The sequence below is a fragment of the Melanotaenia boesemani genome, chromosome 12, assembly GCF_017639745.1.
Source record: "Melanotaenia boesemani isolate fMelBoe1 chromosome 12, fMelBoe1.pri, whole genome shotgun sequence".
NCBI lineage: Eukaryota > Metazoa > Chordata > Actinopteri > Atheriniformes > Melanotaeniidae > Melanotaenia > Melanotaenia boesemani.
This window is the reverse complement of record NC_055693.1, coordinates 12,049,610-12,068,626: the sequence shown is the minus strand read 5'-3', so window position 1 is coordinate 12,068,626 and position 19,017 is coordinate 12,049,610. Positions and strand designations below refer to the sequence as shown.

The following is a 19,017-nucleotide window of genomic DNA, read 5'->3' as shown; positions in this document are numbered from 1 at the left end:
TGCCACTACGCTTCTCCTTCTCTTCTGTTTACTTAAATGTGCTGACTTACTTTGTCTTGTAGATGGTAGCAGTGAGCGTGGAGAGAAGGATGCCAGTAAAATTACCACATACCCTCCAGGGGCAGTAAGATTTGACTGTGAGCTGCGAGCTGTGCAGGTTAGCTGTGGTTTTCACCACTCTGGTAAGTTCTTTTCCCTTATGGCCACTTCTGGTCATTCACCCAGATATCTCTGTATTATTTCAAATGGACAAAATTCATAAAATAAAGCCAAATAAAAAGCTTGAACTGACCTAAAAGCAAAGAAACGGAGTCATCATTATACTGCTTTACAGTGGTGCTGGTGGAGAATGGAGACGTTTATACATTTGGGTATGGCCAACATGGCCAGCTCGGACATGGAGATGTCAACTCCAGGTACTCTTACAAAAGTCTTTACCATGTATTGTAGGAATATAAAGGCTCATGTTTGTTAAATTGCTGCAATAATTAAACAGACTACAGCTTTTCACACATACTAGCTAAATGAACCTTTTTGCCTTCTAGGGGTTCCCCAACTCTGGTGCAAGCGCTTCCAGGTCCGAGTGTCCAGGTGACAGCAGGCAGTAACCACACAGTTGTTCTCCTCATGGATGGGCAGGTCTTCACGTTTGGCAGTTTCTCGGTAAGAAATTGTCATTTTTTTCTTGCTTTTTTTAAAATAAGCGCATAGTTCTCCTATTTAAATTTGAATGTTTCCTTACTCTCCAGAAAGGGCAGCTGGGCAGACCCATCCTTGACATGCCCTACTGGAACGCCAAGCCATCACCCATGCCCAATATCGGTGCCAAATATGGTCGAAAGGCCACCTGGATTGGTGCCAGTGGAGACCAGACATTCCTGCGGATTGACGAGGCTCTTATTAACTCCCATGTCCTAGCTACTTCAGAGATCTTTGCCAGCAGACACATCATTGGGCTTGTTCCCTCCTCTGCATCTGAACCACCTCCATTTAAATGCTTGCTCATCAACAAAATGGATGGAAGCTGCAGAACCTTCAATGACTCTGAGCAGGAGGATCTGCAGGGATTTGGTCTTTGTCTGGACCCAGTATATGATGTGATTTGGAGGTAAAAAAAATTGCTCTTAAACTTTTTAGTTACCTGAGAAGTTAAATGATTTTCAGCAATATATTAGATTATGTGCAAATTACATTAGAATACGTGTATTACTTTGGTTTTGATAAATGTAAATTAAACCCTTCTACTTGGTAATAATTCCTGTCCATTGCTCCCTTTCTGCTGTTAGGTTCCTACCAGCCTCACGAGAGATGTGGTGCTACAATGCAGTGATAGCCGATGCCAGGATGCCCTCTGCAACAGATCTACATGCCCGCTGTAGCATCCTCAGTCCAGAGCTTGCATTGCCCTCAGGATCCCATGCAACCACCACTCGCTCTCACGGAGCTCTACACATCCTTGGTAAATTTTGCAGCACCTGATTTGTATAAGTTTTAGAGAAAGCTCATTTTTATCAGAACTAGACATATATGTAATGTGCTTCTCATTTTTAATAATTACCATCATTACTTAACAGATTGTATTTATATTCCATACAGGTTGCTTGGATACATTAGCAGCCATGCAGGAGCTGAAAATGGGTGTAGCCAGTGCAGAGGAAGAAACCCAGGCAGTGATGAAAGTTTACTCCAAAGAGGACTACAGTGTGGTGAACCGCTTTGAGAGTAAGGGGACTTTTTACAAAGATGAAATAACAAAAGGATGGGAAACATTTTTGGCTTTTAAATGCTTGAATCAATGTGACTTTATTAAGCTTGACAAAGGTTTCCTTTAATTTAGTTTCTGTTGTAGCCTGCACAGCCTCATTGATTGCTTGTGTGATGCTGTAGGTCATGGCGGTGGTTGGGGTTACTCAGCCCACTCTGTGGAGGCCATCCGTTTCTGTGCTGACGCAGACATCCTGTTGGGTGGGCTGGGCTTATTCGGGGGACGAGGGGAGTACACTGCCAAGATCAAGGTGCTTTTTGACACTTTATTAATAAAACAAAACATCTTTTAAGCTAGATTTTTTCACTATTGCCACGATTTTAGGATTCACTTGCTTACAGTTGACAGACCGTTATTGAGAAATAGTTGGAATAATTTGCTTTGTAATATACAAATGATTACATTTTTTTCCATGAATCCACTTTTTATTTCATTGCATTATAGATATTTTATTATTCACTGAATATTTGCTATGCTTTTAGTTTTAAATTTTACTGTCCTGTTTTGTTTCTCTCACTAGGGCCTTAGTCCTTAGTTTTGGTGTTTTTCATATACCTTTTATATGTATTTCCTGAGGAAAATACTCCCATCTCAAAGAAATGTTTGTTTCTGTGCAGCTTTTTGAACTGGGACCTGATGGAGGCGACCATGAGACAGATGGTGATCTTCTGGCTGAGACCGATGTTCTGGCTTATGACTGCGCTGCCAGGTACAGTTGATGTTTCAGTCTGTGTCAACTAAAAACAGTGTTTTCTTTTGTCTTCCTGCAGCTTACATTGTTAAATTGAACCCCACAAAAACATTTTAGAATGATGTCATCTTAGTTTTTCTGCTGGCTATGATTGATGACCCTCTTATTTTCAGGGAGAAGTATGCCATGATGTTTGATGAGCCAGTGCTGCTGCAGCTCGGCTGGTGGTACGTGGCGTGGGCTCGAGTATCAGGTCCCAGCAGTGACTGCGGTTCACATGGACAAGCTACCATCACAACTGATGATGGGTAAAGCAGATATTCTAGCTAGATATTAAATCATTTTTTCCAGTCTGTCCATGAGTTATATTTATGAATAATTTACATTTAAATTCTCAGTCACACAAATTTTTTACTTGGTTTAACCATTTTTGTTTTTACCTTTTTGCTTAGTGTGGTGTTTCAGTTCAAAAGTTCAAAGAAATCAAACAACGGTACAGATGTTAATGCAGGTCAAATACCTCAGCTACTTTACAGGCAAGCTAAATTTCCTACATTTTCTTGAAAGTAATTCAAGCTTTTTCTGTCTACAGGCTTATTGGGTAAATGATTGATGTATTTTCTTTTATCATGTAAAATTAGGCTTCCTTCAAATGATGGTAATTCATCTAAAGGGAAACAACAGACCAGTGAACCAGTCCATATTCTTAAACGCTCTTTTGCCCGTACGGTCTCAGTGGTGAGTTTCTGTTTTGATTAGTGGTTTGTAATCACCCGTGTAACTGTCGTGATGTTTAAGTCTTTAACAGTGCAGTGGTTGATTCAATCTCTTTTGTAGGAGTGTTTTGAGTCTCTGCTGAGTATCCTTCATTGGAGCTGGACCACTTTGGTTTTGGGTGTGGAGGAGCTGCGAGGGCTGAAGGGTTTCCAGTACACAGCCACCTTGCTGGACTTAGAGAGACTGCGCTTTGTTGGGACATGCTGCCTCCGCCTGCTCAGGGTCTACATCTGTGAGATTTTTCCCATCGCTGGTAGGAACAAAGGGAATCTAAACATGCTTCAAAATCCATGATATGAATAATGCACATTTATACATGTCGAATCATTAGCAATTTTTTCCTAATGCTTAGAAATTCAGGAAATTTTCAAGTAGTATTCATTACAACAAGTACATTTCAGTTAAAATGGATCATCTGGTCATATCTCACATTATTTTCTGTTTGGTTTGGTTTCCAGCCAGCACCAAAGCTGTGGTGGAGGAGTCGAGCAAGCTGGCAGAGTGTGTGGGAAAGACACGAAGCCTGCTAAAGAAGATTCTGTCAGAAGGCATGGACAACTGCCTGACCAAACTGGACAATGACCCCCAGGGTTACTTGTCTCAGCCTCTTACCCTGCTGGAAGCTGTGCTACAGGAGTGCCACAACACCTTCACCGCCTGCTTTCACTCCTTCTACCCAACTCCAGCTCTACAGTGGGCTTGTTTGTGTGATCTCCTCAACTGCTTAGACCAGGTAGTAGGATTTCATACTGGTTTTACAGGAAATGAACATCCTTGCAGTATGAGAAAGATTGTTTCCTAACAATTTTCATGATAAAAGAAAAGTTTCTTAAAACCAAAAGAATTCATTTTTTTTTCTATTGTATTTCCTGTATTTTAGGACATTGCTGAGGCCAATTTTCGCACATCCAGCAGCCGTTTACTGGCAGCTGTAATGTCAGCCTTGTGTAACACCTCAGTCAAGCTGACATCCATCCTGCCCATTGCATATGATGGAGAAGTGCTGCTACGTTCACTTGTCAAACAAGTCAGTACAGAGAACGACTCTGCTCTTGCTCACCGTTTCCCCTTGCTGGTGGCCCATATGGAGAAACTTAGTCATGTGAGTTATTTTTACAGCTTTCACTCCTGCACAATCTGCCAATCAGGGACACGGGAATGATTTGACGGATGAAAACATAGTAACAATTGATCATTATCATGTGCTATACAGTTTTAAAAACATAATAATACCAATGTTTTTTTTTGTGTCTTAGACGGAAGAGAACCTGATGGGCATGACCAGTTTCCGGGAAGTACTAGAGAAGATGTTGGTAATTGTGGTGCTGCCGGTGAGAAAGAGTTTAAGGAAGGAGGTGGAGCTGTTCTCTCCTCACTTGGTCTCTAATACTTGCGGTCTGTTGGCCTCTATCGTCTCCGAGCTCACTGCCTCTGCCCTGGGCTCTGAGGTAATTTCAGTCATGCAAAAGCTCATACCTGCACATCACACACATAGGCCTGTATGTAAGGACGAAAAGAACTTATGTCTGGCAAAGACTTTGTAATCATTTGCTCTTTGGATGCTCTCTCAGGAAAAAAAAAGAACTGTCACCTGTAGTGTCACAGATTCAGTTTATCCATCTTTCTGCATTAGGCATTCCTTTTTAACTTGTCTATCTCATTGAAAGCTCTTTTTCAAAATACTTAAACTGCATTATCTCCCCATTGTTTTAATTAAAATATCAATGATTGTCATACAGCTTGTATGTCCTTGAGATCCATCAGACAGGTCTCTCCTCATTCTTTTTTTCTCCTTCTCTGTTCTGCTGCATTTTTTCCCTCAAAGTGCTGTTGTTATTGACGTAGCTTTTCACAGTGACAGGCAGTGCGTCCTTGCTGCTGCTAAAAAAGTGGTAACAGACTGGGTTGACAGGATTTGGTGTATTGTTCTTAAGGTACGCTGAGTCATTAAGTGGGAGTGGCTGCTATCTGTCACCCGTCCTCTCGCACACTCTCTCTTTAATTACCATCACACTGCACTCAAGTGCTGCAGTCAGGACTCCTGATGCCATAGTAACGTCACTTGACATCAGCCTTCCACACTGTTTTTTTCCTCCTCAGTCTGTTGTCAGGGAAACAGCTCTTCCTCCCCAGAGTACCTGTAACCCCTCTGCAGCTGTGTCTGGCTCTCTGTAGTCATCAGACTGATATAAATAGCAACTATTTATATGTTTTTAAGATTGTTGCCAAGTGTGACAGTTTTTTCCTATTTTAATCTTTTAGGTTAAATAAAGATTGCTTGCCTCTCCTACAGCTAATATAAATTGTTTTTGACAATATGTTGATATTTAATGAAATGTTAAAGAATTCCTCATCACATGTTCATTAACCTCATGTATTTATGTCACAGCTTTGGCATGTTCAACTGCATTTCTTAATATTTTTAAAATGACAAATTTTCTTTCCAGGTTGATGGGCTGAATTCGCTCCACTCTGTGAAAGCATCTCCGAACCGCTTCACCAAAACAAGCCAGGGCCGCAGTTGGAACACAGGCAATGGTTCCCCGGATGCCATCTGTCTGACGGTGGACAAGCCAGGCGTTGTGCTTGTGGGCGTCTGTGTCTATGGAGGAGGGGGCATCCATGAGTATGAACTAGAGGTGCTCGCTGATGACGTAAGTGGTACTAAATTATTTCAGCGATGTTTATCTTTTAGTTGTGTAATCTGTATTGTTGCTTGGAAATTTTTCCCTAATTTTTTTGTCTTCGTATGACTTTTGTTACCGTGACCTTTAGGCGCAGACAGAACACCCAGGCGACTCAGCACATTCTCACAGGTGGACGTCTCTAGAGCTGGTGAAGGGCACCTACAGCACTGATGATTCACCTAGTGATATTGCTGAGATTCGCCTGGATAAGGCTGTGCCACTCAAGGTTTGTATTGTAATTTCTCCAGTAAATACTAGGTGCATGTTTGCTTTTAATATACAAAAAATGTTTACCTGTTATTCAATATACAATGACCTTGTATGGGTTGAAGTGAAAACTGAATTACGTCGTTTTCTTACAGGAAGGGGTAAAGTATGCTGTCCGACTGAGAAACTATGGCAGCAGGACAGCTAATGGAGATGGAGGTATGACCACCGTGCAGTGCTCTGATGGTGTGTCCTTCACCTTCAGCACCTGCAGCTTGAGTAGCAATGGGACCAACCAGACTAGAGGGCAGGTCCCACAGATTCTCTACTACAGGTAAGCAACAAACTAGCCTTTTCTAATATCTTGTATCTTTTTTTTTCTAACCTGTTTGTTTCCGTCTGCTGAAGGAGTGAGTATGATGGGGATCTCCAGTCTCAGCTGCTGAGCAAAGCCAACGAGGAGGACAAAAACTGTAGCAGAGCTCTGTCTGTGGTTAGTGCTGTGGTCAGAGCTGCGAAGGACCTCCTTCATAGGGCGTTTGCAGTTGATGGTAAACACAACAAACATGTTGGACAAACACTTCTGCGGATATTGCGTCTGACTAGTTTTTCTTAAGTTTTATTTTTTTCCCTTTTGTCTGCAGCGGATGATATTCCAGAGCTGTTAAGTTCTTCTAGTCTGTTCTCTATGCTCTTGCCCCTTATTCTGGCATACATTGGTCCTGTTGCTGCATCTGTTCCTAAGGTAAGGCTTCCAAGCAGTTCAGAAACTCCTTATGATTTCCTGTTAAATGTCCTACTAATGTAACTGTGTGTGTGGTAAAATGTTTTCTTTTCTTCTTACAGGCTGCTGTTGAGGTCTTTGGACTCGTTCAAGAGTTGCTACCTGCTGTCTCTGCCCTCAATCAAAAATACGCCCCACCTACCTTCAACCCCAACCAGTCAACAGACAGCACCACTGGCAACCAGCCTGAGCAGGGCCTATCAGCTTGCACCACCTCAAACCACTACTCTGTGATCGAGAGCGACCACCCTTACAAACAAGCTGGTGTTACTCAGTACAGGGTATTGCTTCTTCTTATGGCATGCTAGATGTTAAATTGTAAGCATCAAAGCACAAGAAAATTAAACTAAATTTTTTCTTTCCTTGCCTTAGGTATCATTCCCAGACTGTGTTCGCTGGACCACCATTGAATTTGACCCACAGTGTGGCACTGCACAACCAGAGGATGTCCTTCGTCTGCTCATCCCCAGTCGTACGCTCCACCTGTCCAACCTCGGAGGCAAACCGCTGATCCATGACACCATCAACACCTGGACAGAGCTGAAGAAGTTCTGTGGCTCCACGGGCTGGCCGACCACTGTTCTCGTGCTGCCAGGTAAAAAAGGGGCAGCAGTTTAAAACTTGTGTTGAACATCAAGCATAATTTTAGTGTTATTGCTTTGACAACATCAGAATCACAGTAAATTTTAATAAGGATGATTAAAGCAGGTGTTATTGATTGTTAGTTTTTTTGTCATTTTTCACAAGTTGACAGTTTTATGAGCTCTAAATGTCTGTGACATGCTTTGGTCAAAATACCACAGAAAGGCATTATAACTTAGTTTTTCCAACATAATTCCCCATCAGCCTTGTTAAAATGGAGGAGGTTCTTAAAAAATAGCATTTTAGAATATTCATATTTTTTTTTTTTGCTTCTGATGAGAATTTACTGTTAATTGCAAAATGTAAAAGAAAAGTGTACACTCAACTTCCCACTTCCTAACTATGCTTTACAGCAAATGCAGCATGATTTGAGCTTGAAGTTGGGTGGAGATAAAGATGAGAAAGCTGTATAATTCCTCTCTGATCTAGGGTGTCATATGGAAAATCTGAGCAGGTTACAACATTAGATCGACACGACATTGACCTTTGGGAAGACACATGATTTAACTCCTTTATTGTTTTATTGACAGCTTGTTTTCCTGTTAAACTATAAACCAAGTATTTTGTGCTTAATCTAAATATTGACAAGATTTTTGTTTCTTGATGTTTTGAGAAAACATTTATCTAATCTAATTAAAGGAGTCTTGCTAAACTTGAACTCACATGACCACAAAATACATTTTCTGGCAAATTTATTATTTCATTACCTGTGACTTTGTTCATAACTTTTTGTGGCTATCCGTTTATGTATGAGAATTTCTTTTTTTCCCTCAGTCTCCATGCTGTAGAGTTATTTTTTGTAATTTATTTGTCAAAGTCAAGTTTTTTTGTTACTCAGCTGTAGTTTTTGTTATCATTTAGTATGTGAATCATTTTACCTAATGAGAATATGAAACAACTCTTCAAAAGAGGGTGCTGTTAGTTTACTTATTTTTGCTGAATATATTTAGATCCTTTGATTAGTTTTACTCTCTTCTCTTCTTTCAGGAAATGAAGTTCTGTTTTCATTGGAAACCGCCTCAGATTATGTGAAAGATGAGAAAGCTTGCTTCTATGGCTTTAAGTGTGTGGCTGTGGGATATGAATTCAACCCTGGTTCTGATGAGGTACAAACACTATTCAGTCACTAGTTTTCTTTGCAGTTTACTTATGGTGGCTGAAGGTCAATAAATATATATATTTTTCTCTACATAAAGTAATATAAAACTTTTAAAAAAGACTAAACTAAACTTAAATATTAACTACTATCTACATTTCATTTGTATAAGTAGATTTGTTCTGCATACAGTACATCAACTATAAACCTAAAATACAGACCTTATCCACACTTGCTGGGTTTTATTTCTGTTTTTGACGGACATTTAGAGGGTGTGAATAGAAATGGTAAAAATCGGAAAAATTTCCACTAATGCGCTAATTTTTTTTTTTTAAACCTTTATTTAACCAGATAAAAAACCCATTGAGATCATGATCTCTTTCACAAGGGTGACCTGGCCAAGAGGTCTGCAGCACGTCATAAACAGACAAACAAAACAGTATGAGAACCAAAACAAAGAAACAAAACAAAATTAAACATACAATATCACCAAAGCAACAGCATTTACAGGCTTGATTTAGATGTTTATTGTCTGTTTTGAGGAAGATGGGCATTGAGGGAAATCCTTTATGACCTAGTAAAAATTAAAATGATCTGACTCACCAATGGTTTCTGATCTTAGTTGGCAGACAGTAAAACTCAGGAAGCTGACCAGCATCTTCTCATTTATACAGTATATCTAGAGAAATACAATATCCCAGAAATTCCCAGAGATTAAAGGTATTCTTGAAGAGGTAGTGGTTGTTCATCAAATATTATTCCCCTCTCTTAAGGATAAGCTGTTTTTAGTTGAATTAAAACTAGTAGCTACCTAGTTGATACTGCCACCCTCTGGTGATGCTGTGTAACCCAGTTTATGAGCTTTTAACCAGTCAACGAAAACTTTTCTGATTTGCATTTATTTTTTTTAAGATCAAGTCAGATTTTAGTTTTTCCAGAATTGCTTTTCCGAAACTCCTTTGAGTACAGATCCTCATAGCATGCTATCCTTATTCTAGGCTGTAAATTCCATTAAATTATTGGCCAATTTAGATTATTTAGAGATGGCAAAAAGATCATCTCGGTCTACCACTATCTTCTTCTTTGAGCTCTATCACGGATTAGCTTTTGATCTGTGTGGGATTTTGTAGCTATGGTAAATTTGCCATGTCATCAAAAAGACCTTTCTGCCTTAACACATTTCAGGGTATCATCCAGTTGGAGAAAGAGTTGGCATATCTGGGTAGTGTGTGTGCTGCAGCTCTTATGAAGAAAGACCTGGCCCTCCCCATAGGTATGGCTATTTGAATACCTCATAATGTCATGATTTAATAAAACAATGATTTTAGACAACAGTTATTGTTTTATGTTAATGCATCATATTTTAATTTCAGGCAATGAACTGGAGGAAGATCTTGAGATTCTTGAGGAAGCCTCCCTTCAGGTATCCTATCTGTTAATTAACTAAGTAATTCATTTGTTGTTATAAGCAGCAATGCAGTTCTTCAGCATTTAATGCTTTCATCTTTCAATTGTCCTCACCCAGGTGTGTAAAGCCCACTCAGGGATCCTGGGGAAGGGTCTAGCTTTGTCTCACTCCCCCACAATCCTGGAGGCCCTGGAGGGGAATCTGCCCCTGCATCTCCAAACCAATGAGCACTCTTTTCTTGAGGACTTTATCACTTGTGTACAGAACTCAAGTGGAGGACGTCTGGCCAGGTGGGACTTGATAACCTGATACCTGATCATTTCCTTAACTTTTAGCATGAGCTCATTAGCTTATTAAAGCTAAATAAAAAAAATAAAAAGAATGTCAAAGTTGAAAATTGTGTATATGTGATTTTGAAAGCATCCCAACAAATTGAAGATCAGCTATTCACTGCCCTGCCTTTGTTCGCTCCATGCAGGTGGCTGCAGCCAGACTCTTACGCAGATCCTCAGAAGACATCTTTGATCCTGAACAAAGATGATATACGCTGTGGGTGGCCAACTACTGTGGTTGTTCAGACTAAAGACCAGTATGGAGATGTGGTCCATGTTCCCAACATGAAAGTAAGGATAATTAATTTGCAGCTGCTGCTTTAGACAGAGACTTAATTAGAATGTAATTTTGTCTTTCCAGGTTATTTACTGTTTACTTTATTTCTAGGTGGAGGTGAAGGCTGTACCCGTTTCCCAGAAGAAGTCTGTGCAACCAGATAATGTGAAGAAACTTCAGCGGCTACCTGGAAGCTCCTCCCCTTCTTCTTCTGGCACTGATCTAACCTTTGGAGGGCTGCCAGTACCTAAGCTGGAGGCCACATATGAACCCATGATCGTGAAAGAAGCACGCTACATTGCTATTACCATGATGAAAGTAAGGAGTAGTTTGTACTGTTTGCCTGTTTACTCTGCATCTGTTTCCAATTTCACATTTGATTGAAAGGCCATTTCTTGTGCACAATGAAGTAACTGATAAAAAAAATTAAACTTGATTAAAAATACTAAATGGAAATAATAATTATTGAGGTAAGATACAGATCCAAGGGTGAGTACAGACTCGGTTTAGGGAATATCTTTGGGGGAAAAAATATCTAAAACCTCTGTCTCTTTTAGGCGTATGAAAACTACTCCTTTGAAGAGCTGCGCTTTGCTTCTCCAACCCCAAAGAGGTGAGAGAAATCGTAAAAATAAGCAATTTTCAAGTAAGATGCAATCTACTTATTGATCATTCCTCATACAGGCCCAGTGAGAATATGCTTATCCGTGCCAACACTGATGGAACCTACAGTGCCAATTGGACTCCAGGAGCAGTCGGCCTCTATACAATCCACGTCACCATCGATGGCATTGAAATAGGTACGCCAGTCACTTGAAAAGCCAGAGCATTCTAAGCACTAGGATTATAGGTTTTACACTGACCTCAGTTACAAACTCCCTCTTGGCTAGCAAGTGACAAGACACAATGCATTTGCTATAGATTTACATAAATGAACATTTTAAAACATGTCATCAGAACTGATTATTGATTTTACACATTCTAAGTTATAAGCCTTTTCTCTTTAAGATGCTGGTTTGGAGGTGGAAGTCAAAGACCCTCCTAAAGGCATGATACCACCTGGAACTCAGATGGTCAAACCAAAGGCTGAACCTCAGCCTAGCAAGGTGAGTTTTCCTTTCAGCTGGCCACCTTAAATTTGAATGCACATTAACACACAAGAGAGACACCCATCAGATACAACATGGATATCAGACACAGATAATCCTGTCATTTCACTCTTGAAATTCTGCTGTACTGAGCTCTCTGACATTTGACAGGTTTATTAGTATTTTCAGTCACAACATTTTGCACCTTTGTGCAAATTTGAGTTATCTTCTTTGTTTTTGTTGGCTGTTCTGGACAGCCAAACAATCCATGGACCATTTAAATCATTGGACATAACATAATGATAATCTGTCTTTTCATTTCAAGAAAGAGGGTCTATCAAATAATGAAATTAAAAAACATCTTTATTTACATTAATCAGGTGATGGGAAAGGAGTCACATTGGGATTTTGCTTTTGTTTTTATGTGCAACTAAGCAAAGTGTTTCATTTTGCTAATAAACAAATGTGGTTATACATACAGGCTTTACCATTTGTATAAATAGGCTTTACTATTGAGAGTCTGATTGTTTTTTTTTTTGTACTAGGGTAATAGTTTGTATGTGAAATACTTAATTTCATGGTACTGTATTTCAGCCATGTGATCTACTCAAGCAACAGGCTTTGTTAATAGCCTGACTGGAAATGGCTTTAGAAGAAAAATGCACATCAAACTGCTTTAAGGCTCTTTGGGGTCATCATCATTTTGTGAAACTTATTTAATTTTAATTCTAATTTTATAATCCATAATGGGGAAACAAGCAACAATGTGTGCCTTTAATTACTTTTATTTCTACTTCTTTGGAACTTGTGTTCTGTGGTTTTTCATGCTTCAGTCTATAAGTCAACAAAGAAGCCAAAATTCATCCTTCTTCTGTGACTGAAGCTCTGTTTTGTCTCATCTTCTGCTGTGGCTGCATATATTTGGAAGCAGACTGTATACATTAGGGCAGGCAATCTCCCACTTTCAACTTTATCCTCCTCCTTCTTTTCTTCTGCTCCACTTCTTATTGTGTTTTTTCTTTCTTTCATTCTGTTCCTTGCTCCTGCCGATCACGGTCTCCATCTCCCCTCTGCTTCTCTCAGGTCCGCAAATTTGTATCCAAGGACAGCGCAGGCCTGCGTGTGCGTAGTCACCCCTCCCTGCAGAGTGAACAGATAGGCATAGTGCATGTCAATGGCACCATCACTTTCATTGACGAGGTAATTGATCGAAGACCAGGCAGATTATAAATATACAAGCTAGAGCACTCATTTCCATTTATTTCCATTTCTTCTTCTATATATAAGTAAGAACAGGATAATAAGTATTGCAGTCCTCGAGATTTTGTCCAAATTAATATCTTTTATTTATATTTTTGTGTATTTGTAATGTAATTACCTCTATATGATTACTACTTCATAACTTTGGTGCTCTGACTCTGTTGCTTCATACTCTAGCAAGATACTCTGAGGCTACATGAAAAGCTATGATGTCCCTATAAAAGTCAAAGGATGTGATGCATTTTAGGTCTAAAATGAATTTGGAACATACCTCAGTTTCACTCTAAACCAAAGGATATTGAGTATATTTGCCAGAACATACAACATGTAATGGCTTTGGTAATAGCTCTGGGGATACACATTGTTTCTGAAGTGCATCATACTTGACCTTAGTATTTTTTTCTTTTAGTAATTTTCCTGTAACCTCAGAGGTGTCGAGTGTGTGTATGAGGGCACTCTCCTTCTGTTTCCTTAGTAACAGGAAGGCATGGCTGTGCTCTGCTCTGTTGCTTGTTTTCCCTTAGATCCACAATGATGATGGTGTATGGCTCAGGCTCAATGATGAAACAGTAAAGAAGTATGTTCCCAGCATGAATGGTTACACAGAAGCCTGGTGCCTCTCTTTTAATCAGCACCTGGGCAGGAACCTACTGGTCCCAGCCGACGTAAGTAGAAGAAGACCCCACAGGCCCCACCTGTGTCGTCTGATGCAGTTTAATAATAACAGGCTCCTGTACTGTTCGTTTAAGGACGAGCTCATCTGTGTCGTTAGATTATAATGGGTTTTCAAGGACTTGCTTGTGTATGGCACCCACTCCACAAATGTCCCTGAAGCATGGTAAATTATCAGATCATAGTGTAACTGTTGGGGTGTTCTCTTGCATGAAATATCTCTCTGGGCAACACTGAATATGAAACTTTGACTAACACGCTGTACAGAGTAACAGCTGCTGGAAGTATGCATGTGTTAACTCATGTCTGAAGGCAAAAAAGTTAACCGTAACATACTCCATCTTGTGTTTAGATGGATACTAACTGCTCACATGGCTTAGGAGTGTACAGTATGTTTAGTACATAACTGTGAACCCCAATGCAGGAATTGAGCGACAAGAAAATATTAAGGAGCAAGTACAACCTGTGGTGCAGCTGGTTAATCGGTACTATGGTATCTTGTTTTTCCAATTGCCAGCTACCACAACTCACTGACAGCTTGTGAACAATTGCACTCTGCAGCATGTGATAACAAGGGTGTATGCTACAATTTGCTCCATGCCACAAAAAAACTGCCAAAATATGCAACAGAAACAATGAGAAACAAATGCAGAGGATTATTTAAACACTTGATATTCCAATAAAAGAGAAAACATTTACCAGATGGTGGTTTTCTGTCATGAAGCAATCAATGGCCCACAAAATGTCTCAGCTGAACATTGTACCTCTATTACACTACAATTCCACCACTGCATTGGGATGCTTAAGGTGCTAGGAGGCTTTGATGTCAGGTCTTTGTCTGAACAGCATGACACACTACATCGTCCAAATGGGGAATTTTTTTGGAAGTTTCCTCTCCATATTTGTAATTTTTTATGGATTTGAAAAGCAATGAGAAGAAAGGGGTGTCTGACATGAAAAGTATTTAAACATTTCACAGGCTTTGCCTGTAGTTGCAGTCCCTCTTGGGCCCTTTTTACACTGCTCCACAACTAACTGGCCTGATGGACACGTGTCCTCTCTTATTCACTTTCTCAGATAATCTTTTGTTTAGGAAAAATTTCCTTCCAAAAAAATACATACACTTTCCCCCCCTCCCTTCTTTCTCTCCTCTTTTAAGTCATCTACTGTTCCTTGACTGTCTTACAATTTGTTGCTCAGAATGTCTTTAATGCTAGCCAAGGAGTCAGGGATATCGGCTTTTTGTCATGGACCCCATTAACTATATTCCCACCACAGGTGAGTTGTATGAAGGAGGGATAAATAGTTTTGACTGCCCCATAGCTAATCACCTCTGTTTGTTACTCTACTTGTCCCCTCGAATCCCCTGTGACTTTGTCATTTTCCCACAGTGTTGATTTCAGAAAGAGGTCAAACTATAGTTGCATGGTTGTCTGTACAGTGATGAGACAGTATATCAACTGTTACTCCCCCTCTAGACCACTGCAATGATCACAGTTGGGAGTTTAAGTCATTATTATAACTCTTTGGGCTTGTATGTTGCATGGAGTTTCCGATACTAATGTCTAGTCTGTTGCATGAGGTCTTGTTTGAAAGGTTTGTTATATAAAATTTAGTCCTGTATCCATGTGTGTCATAGCATGCCACCCTTTAGACTGTATGAGAGCATTCTGCTTAATTTATGCCACGTCTATTTCTTTCAAAGTCAAATGATAGTTTTTATGCTTTGTCTAATGCAAGTGGACATAAACATGTGCACAGTATATCTGGGAACAACAACAACAAAGTCTAATTATAGTATGTTTTACTATTGTCAAGGAAGGATAGTCTCAATATCTTCATGGTATTTTGTGCCAAGCAAAGGTTACTAGCTGCTCTGTAGTGGCCCAATATTTTAAAAACAGATGAGTGAGGCATCAGTCTTCTCGTTAAACCCTTGACAAAGACACATAAATGTGCTTTCTCAAAGTGGCTAACTTGTGACCTTAAAGACCACACAGCACATTTCCAATTACTTTTTAATCTCTTGATATGAGAAACAAACTCACTTAGCCATTGAGAAAGGCATAACATAAACTCAGAGGCAACATTGGCTCAGCTACATGGTTTTTACAGCAGCTTTTCAGGTCATCGTGTGAACCATATGCTGCTATTTTACATGTTTTTGATTCCCTTTTGTTGCTGTTCCTTGACTCTAATTCGTAATCTCGACTCTTGCAGGAGGTCAGGGGCCAGTCGGAGGACAACGCTAAGGAGGTGAGCAGCTGCCCTTCCCACGAGGCGCCCATTCAGGTGCAGCACAGGGCAGGGCAGGGCGGCGGCCCGGGGCTTTATAAGGTAGTGAAGACCGGCCCCTCTGGTCACAACATCAGAAGCTGCCCAAACCTTAGGGGTATCCCCATTGGAATGTTAGTACTTGGCAACAAGGTCAAGGCCATAGGCGAGGTACGCACTCACCCCAAATAATGCAATGTGTTTTTTGTCGCTGGAGCTAAATAATTCAGTCTGCTTAGATCAAGTAATGTACTATAAGTGATTTTTTTTTTTAGTAAGTTTGGCCTTGCCATCTAATCTCACTTTCTAAATTCACATGAGCTGCTTCTGGGTGTGGGTGTGTGTTTTCTACCTTTCCACTTTTTGAGGTCATATTGACTTCTGTGACTGCAACAGTTTTGCGTGACTCACTAATTTCAATTTGTGTATGAATCCATTGTACTTTCAGGGTGTCATATTCTGCTGCCTTGAGCCTTCTTAATGAAAATCTGATCCCAAAGTCTGCTGGAGCCTTTCTGTGCCTTGACTCTACTATTCTTACACTAGTAACAGCTCTGTTGGTATACTTTAAACTTCTCAATTATCTTTGGTCTGTTGATTTGGAGCCTTTTTTTATTGGAATATGACCTACCATTGGCTGCTGTGGTGTGTCATGCTGTTCAGTAGGTTCCTGAGCTTGTGGGTGAAAGCCCTGTGTGGATCTGGGACATGCCTCCTGCACATACTAATACCGCCATCTGTGTCTGTTTTTCCACAATGAAAATATTTCAGGGAGTTGAGAAAACACTACTTCATACATTTACCTTTCAATAAAACACCCCTTTCTTAGAGTAAGTTTTTTTTTCTTTAATTGTAGCTACAGTTTTGTCCAGCAGTGTCTGACGGTGATACACTAAATCAATTCCACGTGATCTGCTGCTGTTAATTTTGTATGTGTCAGTCAAATGAGTTGAATGCTTGCATGTCAATGATCTTTTGTAGATGTGGTAATAGACTGAATGTTAAGCAGGTGAATTTGGAAAATGTCTAAATGGCTAGTAAGGACAGTAAGTGAGTATGGATAAAGAGCATTTTTTGTGCACCAGGTGGTCAACTCAGAGGGAACCTGGGTACAACTGGATAAGAACAGTGTGGTGGAGTTCTGTGAAAGTGATGAAGGAGAGGCATGGTCATTGGCCAGAGATCGTGGTGGAAACCAGTATCTTCGCCACGATGACGGTAAGCTACAGCTCATCCTGATCGTCTAATGATGGATAACAAACAGTACTGTGCAAAAGTCATTGAGCCACCCCTCAGTTCTCTATTTATTCCCTGGAAAGAGGTCATAGCTTCAGTGATTGATGGAAGTATATACAAGCAAATGAAGTACTATATATAAGTCCACAACAGTTTGTAGAAATGTAATTTATTCTTCTTCACACCTGAGCCCTTTTAAACATTCTATCTTAAAATTTCTTTAAGCACTCTTTAGGAATGAATGATTTTCTAAATTTCTTCCTTTTGTTGTTGGCTGCATTTTATTCAGTTCTCTGACAAGTTGGTCATACAATGCCTTAGTAATGTTGACATCCAGGCTCTTTGGAGGATTCATCATTCATAAGACCTGTTGCTACTGAGTTTCATTTCAGTTCTTGTTATTTGGCATACCTCAGTGTTTTCTCCGTTTCTTTCTTAAGAATTTCTTCTTAAGAAGCCACCCTTCTGTAAAGACTATTTTGATGTGGCTTCAGTAAACATAAGATCAGTTAAGTGAAAGACCAGATGTATCTTTCAGGTTCTTTTTTTCTTAAGGAAATTTATTTCAGTTAATACTCTTAAGCCATAAGAGTTTTTTTTTCTTTTTGTCTTTCATTTGTCAAGCTTTAAACTTTTTTTTTAACACACTCCACACCATGGCTCATTGGGTAGAGTGGTCGTCCTGTAACCATCTTATTGGTGTAAAAACATTATTTTGTCTGTCACACTGTTCAGTTTGGCATTTACTGTAGGAATAATTAAAAAGATTATAAGAAGGTCTGGCTGTTTGGAAGCAAAACATAAAGAAACAAGGACTGGCTCCAGACTGACATTGCATTGAAAACTTAAATACATTTTGAGTAACTGAATAATAGCTAAGTTGTGAGATAGAATGTTCTAATTTGCTTTTGCAGAACAAACATTACTTGAGCATGCGAATCAGACCCCCCCTCCCAGCCCTTTTTCTGTGCAAGCTTTCAACAGACCCACAACTTCAAATGGAGCACAGGGCTTTGATTACGGCATCTCCAACAACAAAGGTGAGGCTGACTTGGTGCAAACTGTATTAAAAGAAAGAAGTGCATGAACTTACACAAACTGCATGTCACCGTCTTCTATATTCATATATACATATATATATATTTTTTTATCTGTTCATATTTAACACTCCTGAGTCCTCATGCTTTATAAAAGGATTTTAAATTGCATTTTTTTCCACTGATACACTACACATTTTATCTATGTAAATTGGTCTGCGTGATAAAGGTGCTTCTCATGAACAGATATTAAAAGATGAACCCATTCTTGTAACCTTGACAACATATCAGTATCTCCATTAGAAACACGTAATCCAATATTAGTCAGTCAATCTCTTTGAGGTCACAGGCCTCGTCTGTCTCTGATCTATCATCTCTTTTTGTTTATGCATGCTTTTGAGTGTTCGACTGCTGCTATTTCATGCCTAACATCTCTGCAGTGTCAGGCGTGTGTCTGCATGCATGGGCCAGTCAGTGTCATTTGGCCTTCTGTGAGCTCTGTAGTTTGATGCGAAAACTGGCTCTGAGCACCATTCTTGCCCTTGATTAAGTCTCCTAGGGGGAAAAAAAAATCAGTTTTGTTCAAGCTTTAATTAAGAATTGTAAACGTCATCTGACTAAACTCGTCATTTTTGAGCATCAGGGAATTGTTTCTGGAAGCATGTGTGCCACTCTGCCAGAATATCACCCTGATGCAGCGTCAGTTTTTCTTTCAAACATTTCTTTGCCTCACTTTACTCAAGCTGAGAATGTGATCTCCAGATTACTTTTACACAAACATAGT

At 39.8% G+C, this 19,017-nt stretch overlaps 1 protein-coding gene across 10 annotated transcripts in view; it reads left to right on the top strand.

The window, feature by feature from the left end:
- The window catches only part of mycbp2 (MYC binding protein 2), a 57,914-nt gene that overhangs the window by 24,043 nt on the left and 14,854 nt on the right, over window positions 1–19,017 (top strand). For 6 of the 10 annotated variants that reach the window (XM_042002740.1, XM_042002742.1, XM_042002739.1 and 3 more), the window contains 36 exons: window positions 63–182; window positions 335–416; window positions 546–663; window positions 750–1,108; window positions 1,287–1,459; window positions 1,597–1,722; window positions 1,888–2,015; window positions 2,383–2,474; window positions 2,630–2,764; window positions 2,909–2,992; window positions 3,098–3,194; window positions 3,294–3,486; window positions 3,692–3,966; window positions 4,114–4,335; window positions 4,490–4,681; window positions 5,681–5,887; window positions 6,009–6,146; window positions 6,283–6,461; window positions 6,536–6,678; window positions 6,772–6,872; window positions 6,974–7,192; window positions 7,284–7,506; window positions 8,541–8,659; window positions 9,835–9,922; window positions 10,023–10,072; window positions 10,175–10,347; window positions 10,536–10,680; window positions 10,778–10,984; window positions 11,224–11,279; window positions 11,351–11,466; window positions 11,675–11,772; window positions 12,838–12,954; window positions 13,539–13,679; window positions 15,907–16,131; window positions 17,046–17,178; window positions 18,111–18,236. In XM_042002740.1, coding sequence (XP_041858674.1) covers window positions 63–182; window positions 335–416; window positions 546–663; window positions 750–1,108; window positions 1,287–1,459; window positions 1,597–1,722; window positions 1,888–2,015; window positions 2,383–2,474; window positions 2,630–2,764; window positions 2,909–2,992; window positions 3,098–3,194; window positions 3,294–3,486; window positions 3,692–3,966; window positions 4,114–4,335; window positions 4,490–4,681; window positions 5,681–5,887; window positions 6,009–6,146; window positions 6,283–6,461; window positions 6,536–6,678; window positions 6,772–6,872; window positions 6,974–7,192; window positions 7,284–7,506; window positions 8,541–8,659; window positions 9,835–9,922; window positions 10,023–10,072; window positions 10,175–10,347; window positions 10,536–10,680; window positions 10,778–10,984; window positions 11,224–11,279; window positions 11,351–11,466; window positions 11,675–11,772; window positions 12,838–12,954; window positions 13,539–13,679; window positions 15,907–16,131; window positions 17,046–17,178; window positions 18,111–18,236 — 5,400 coding nt within the window. The remainder of the gene's footprint in view (window positions 1–62; window positions 183–334; window positions 417–545; window positions 664–749; window positions 1,109–1,286; window positions 1,460–1,596; window positions 1,723–1,887; window positions 2,016–2,382; window positions 2,475–2,629; window positions 2,765–2,908; window positions 2,993–3,097; window positions 3,195–3,293; window positions 3,487–3,691; window positions 3,967–4,113; window positions 4,336–4,489; window positions 4,682–5,680; window positions 5,888–6,008; window positions 6,147–6,282; window positions 6,462–6,535; window positions 6,679–6,771; window positions 6,873–6,973; window positions 7,193–7,283; window positions 7,507–8,540; window positions 8,660–9,834; window positions 9,923–10,022; window positions 10,073–10,174; window positions 10,348–10,535; window positions 10,681–10,777; window positions 10,985–11,223; window positions 11,280–11,350; window positions 11,467–11,674; window positions 11,773–12,837; window positions 12,955–13,538; window positions 13,680–15,906; window positions 16,132–17,045; window positions 17,179–18,110; window positions 18,237–19,017) is intronic. The other 4 variants (XM_042002749.1, XM_042002745.1, XM_042002744.1 and 1 more) reach the window with 3 other exon arrangements.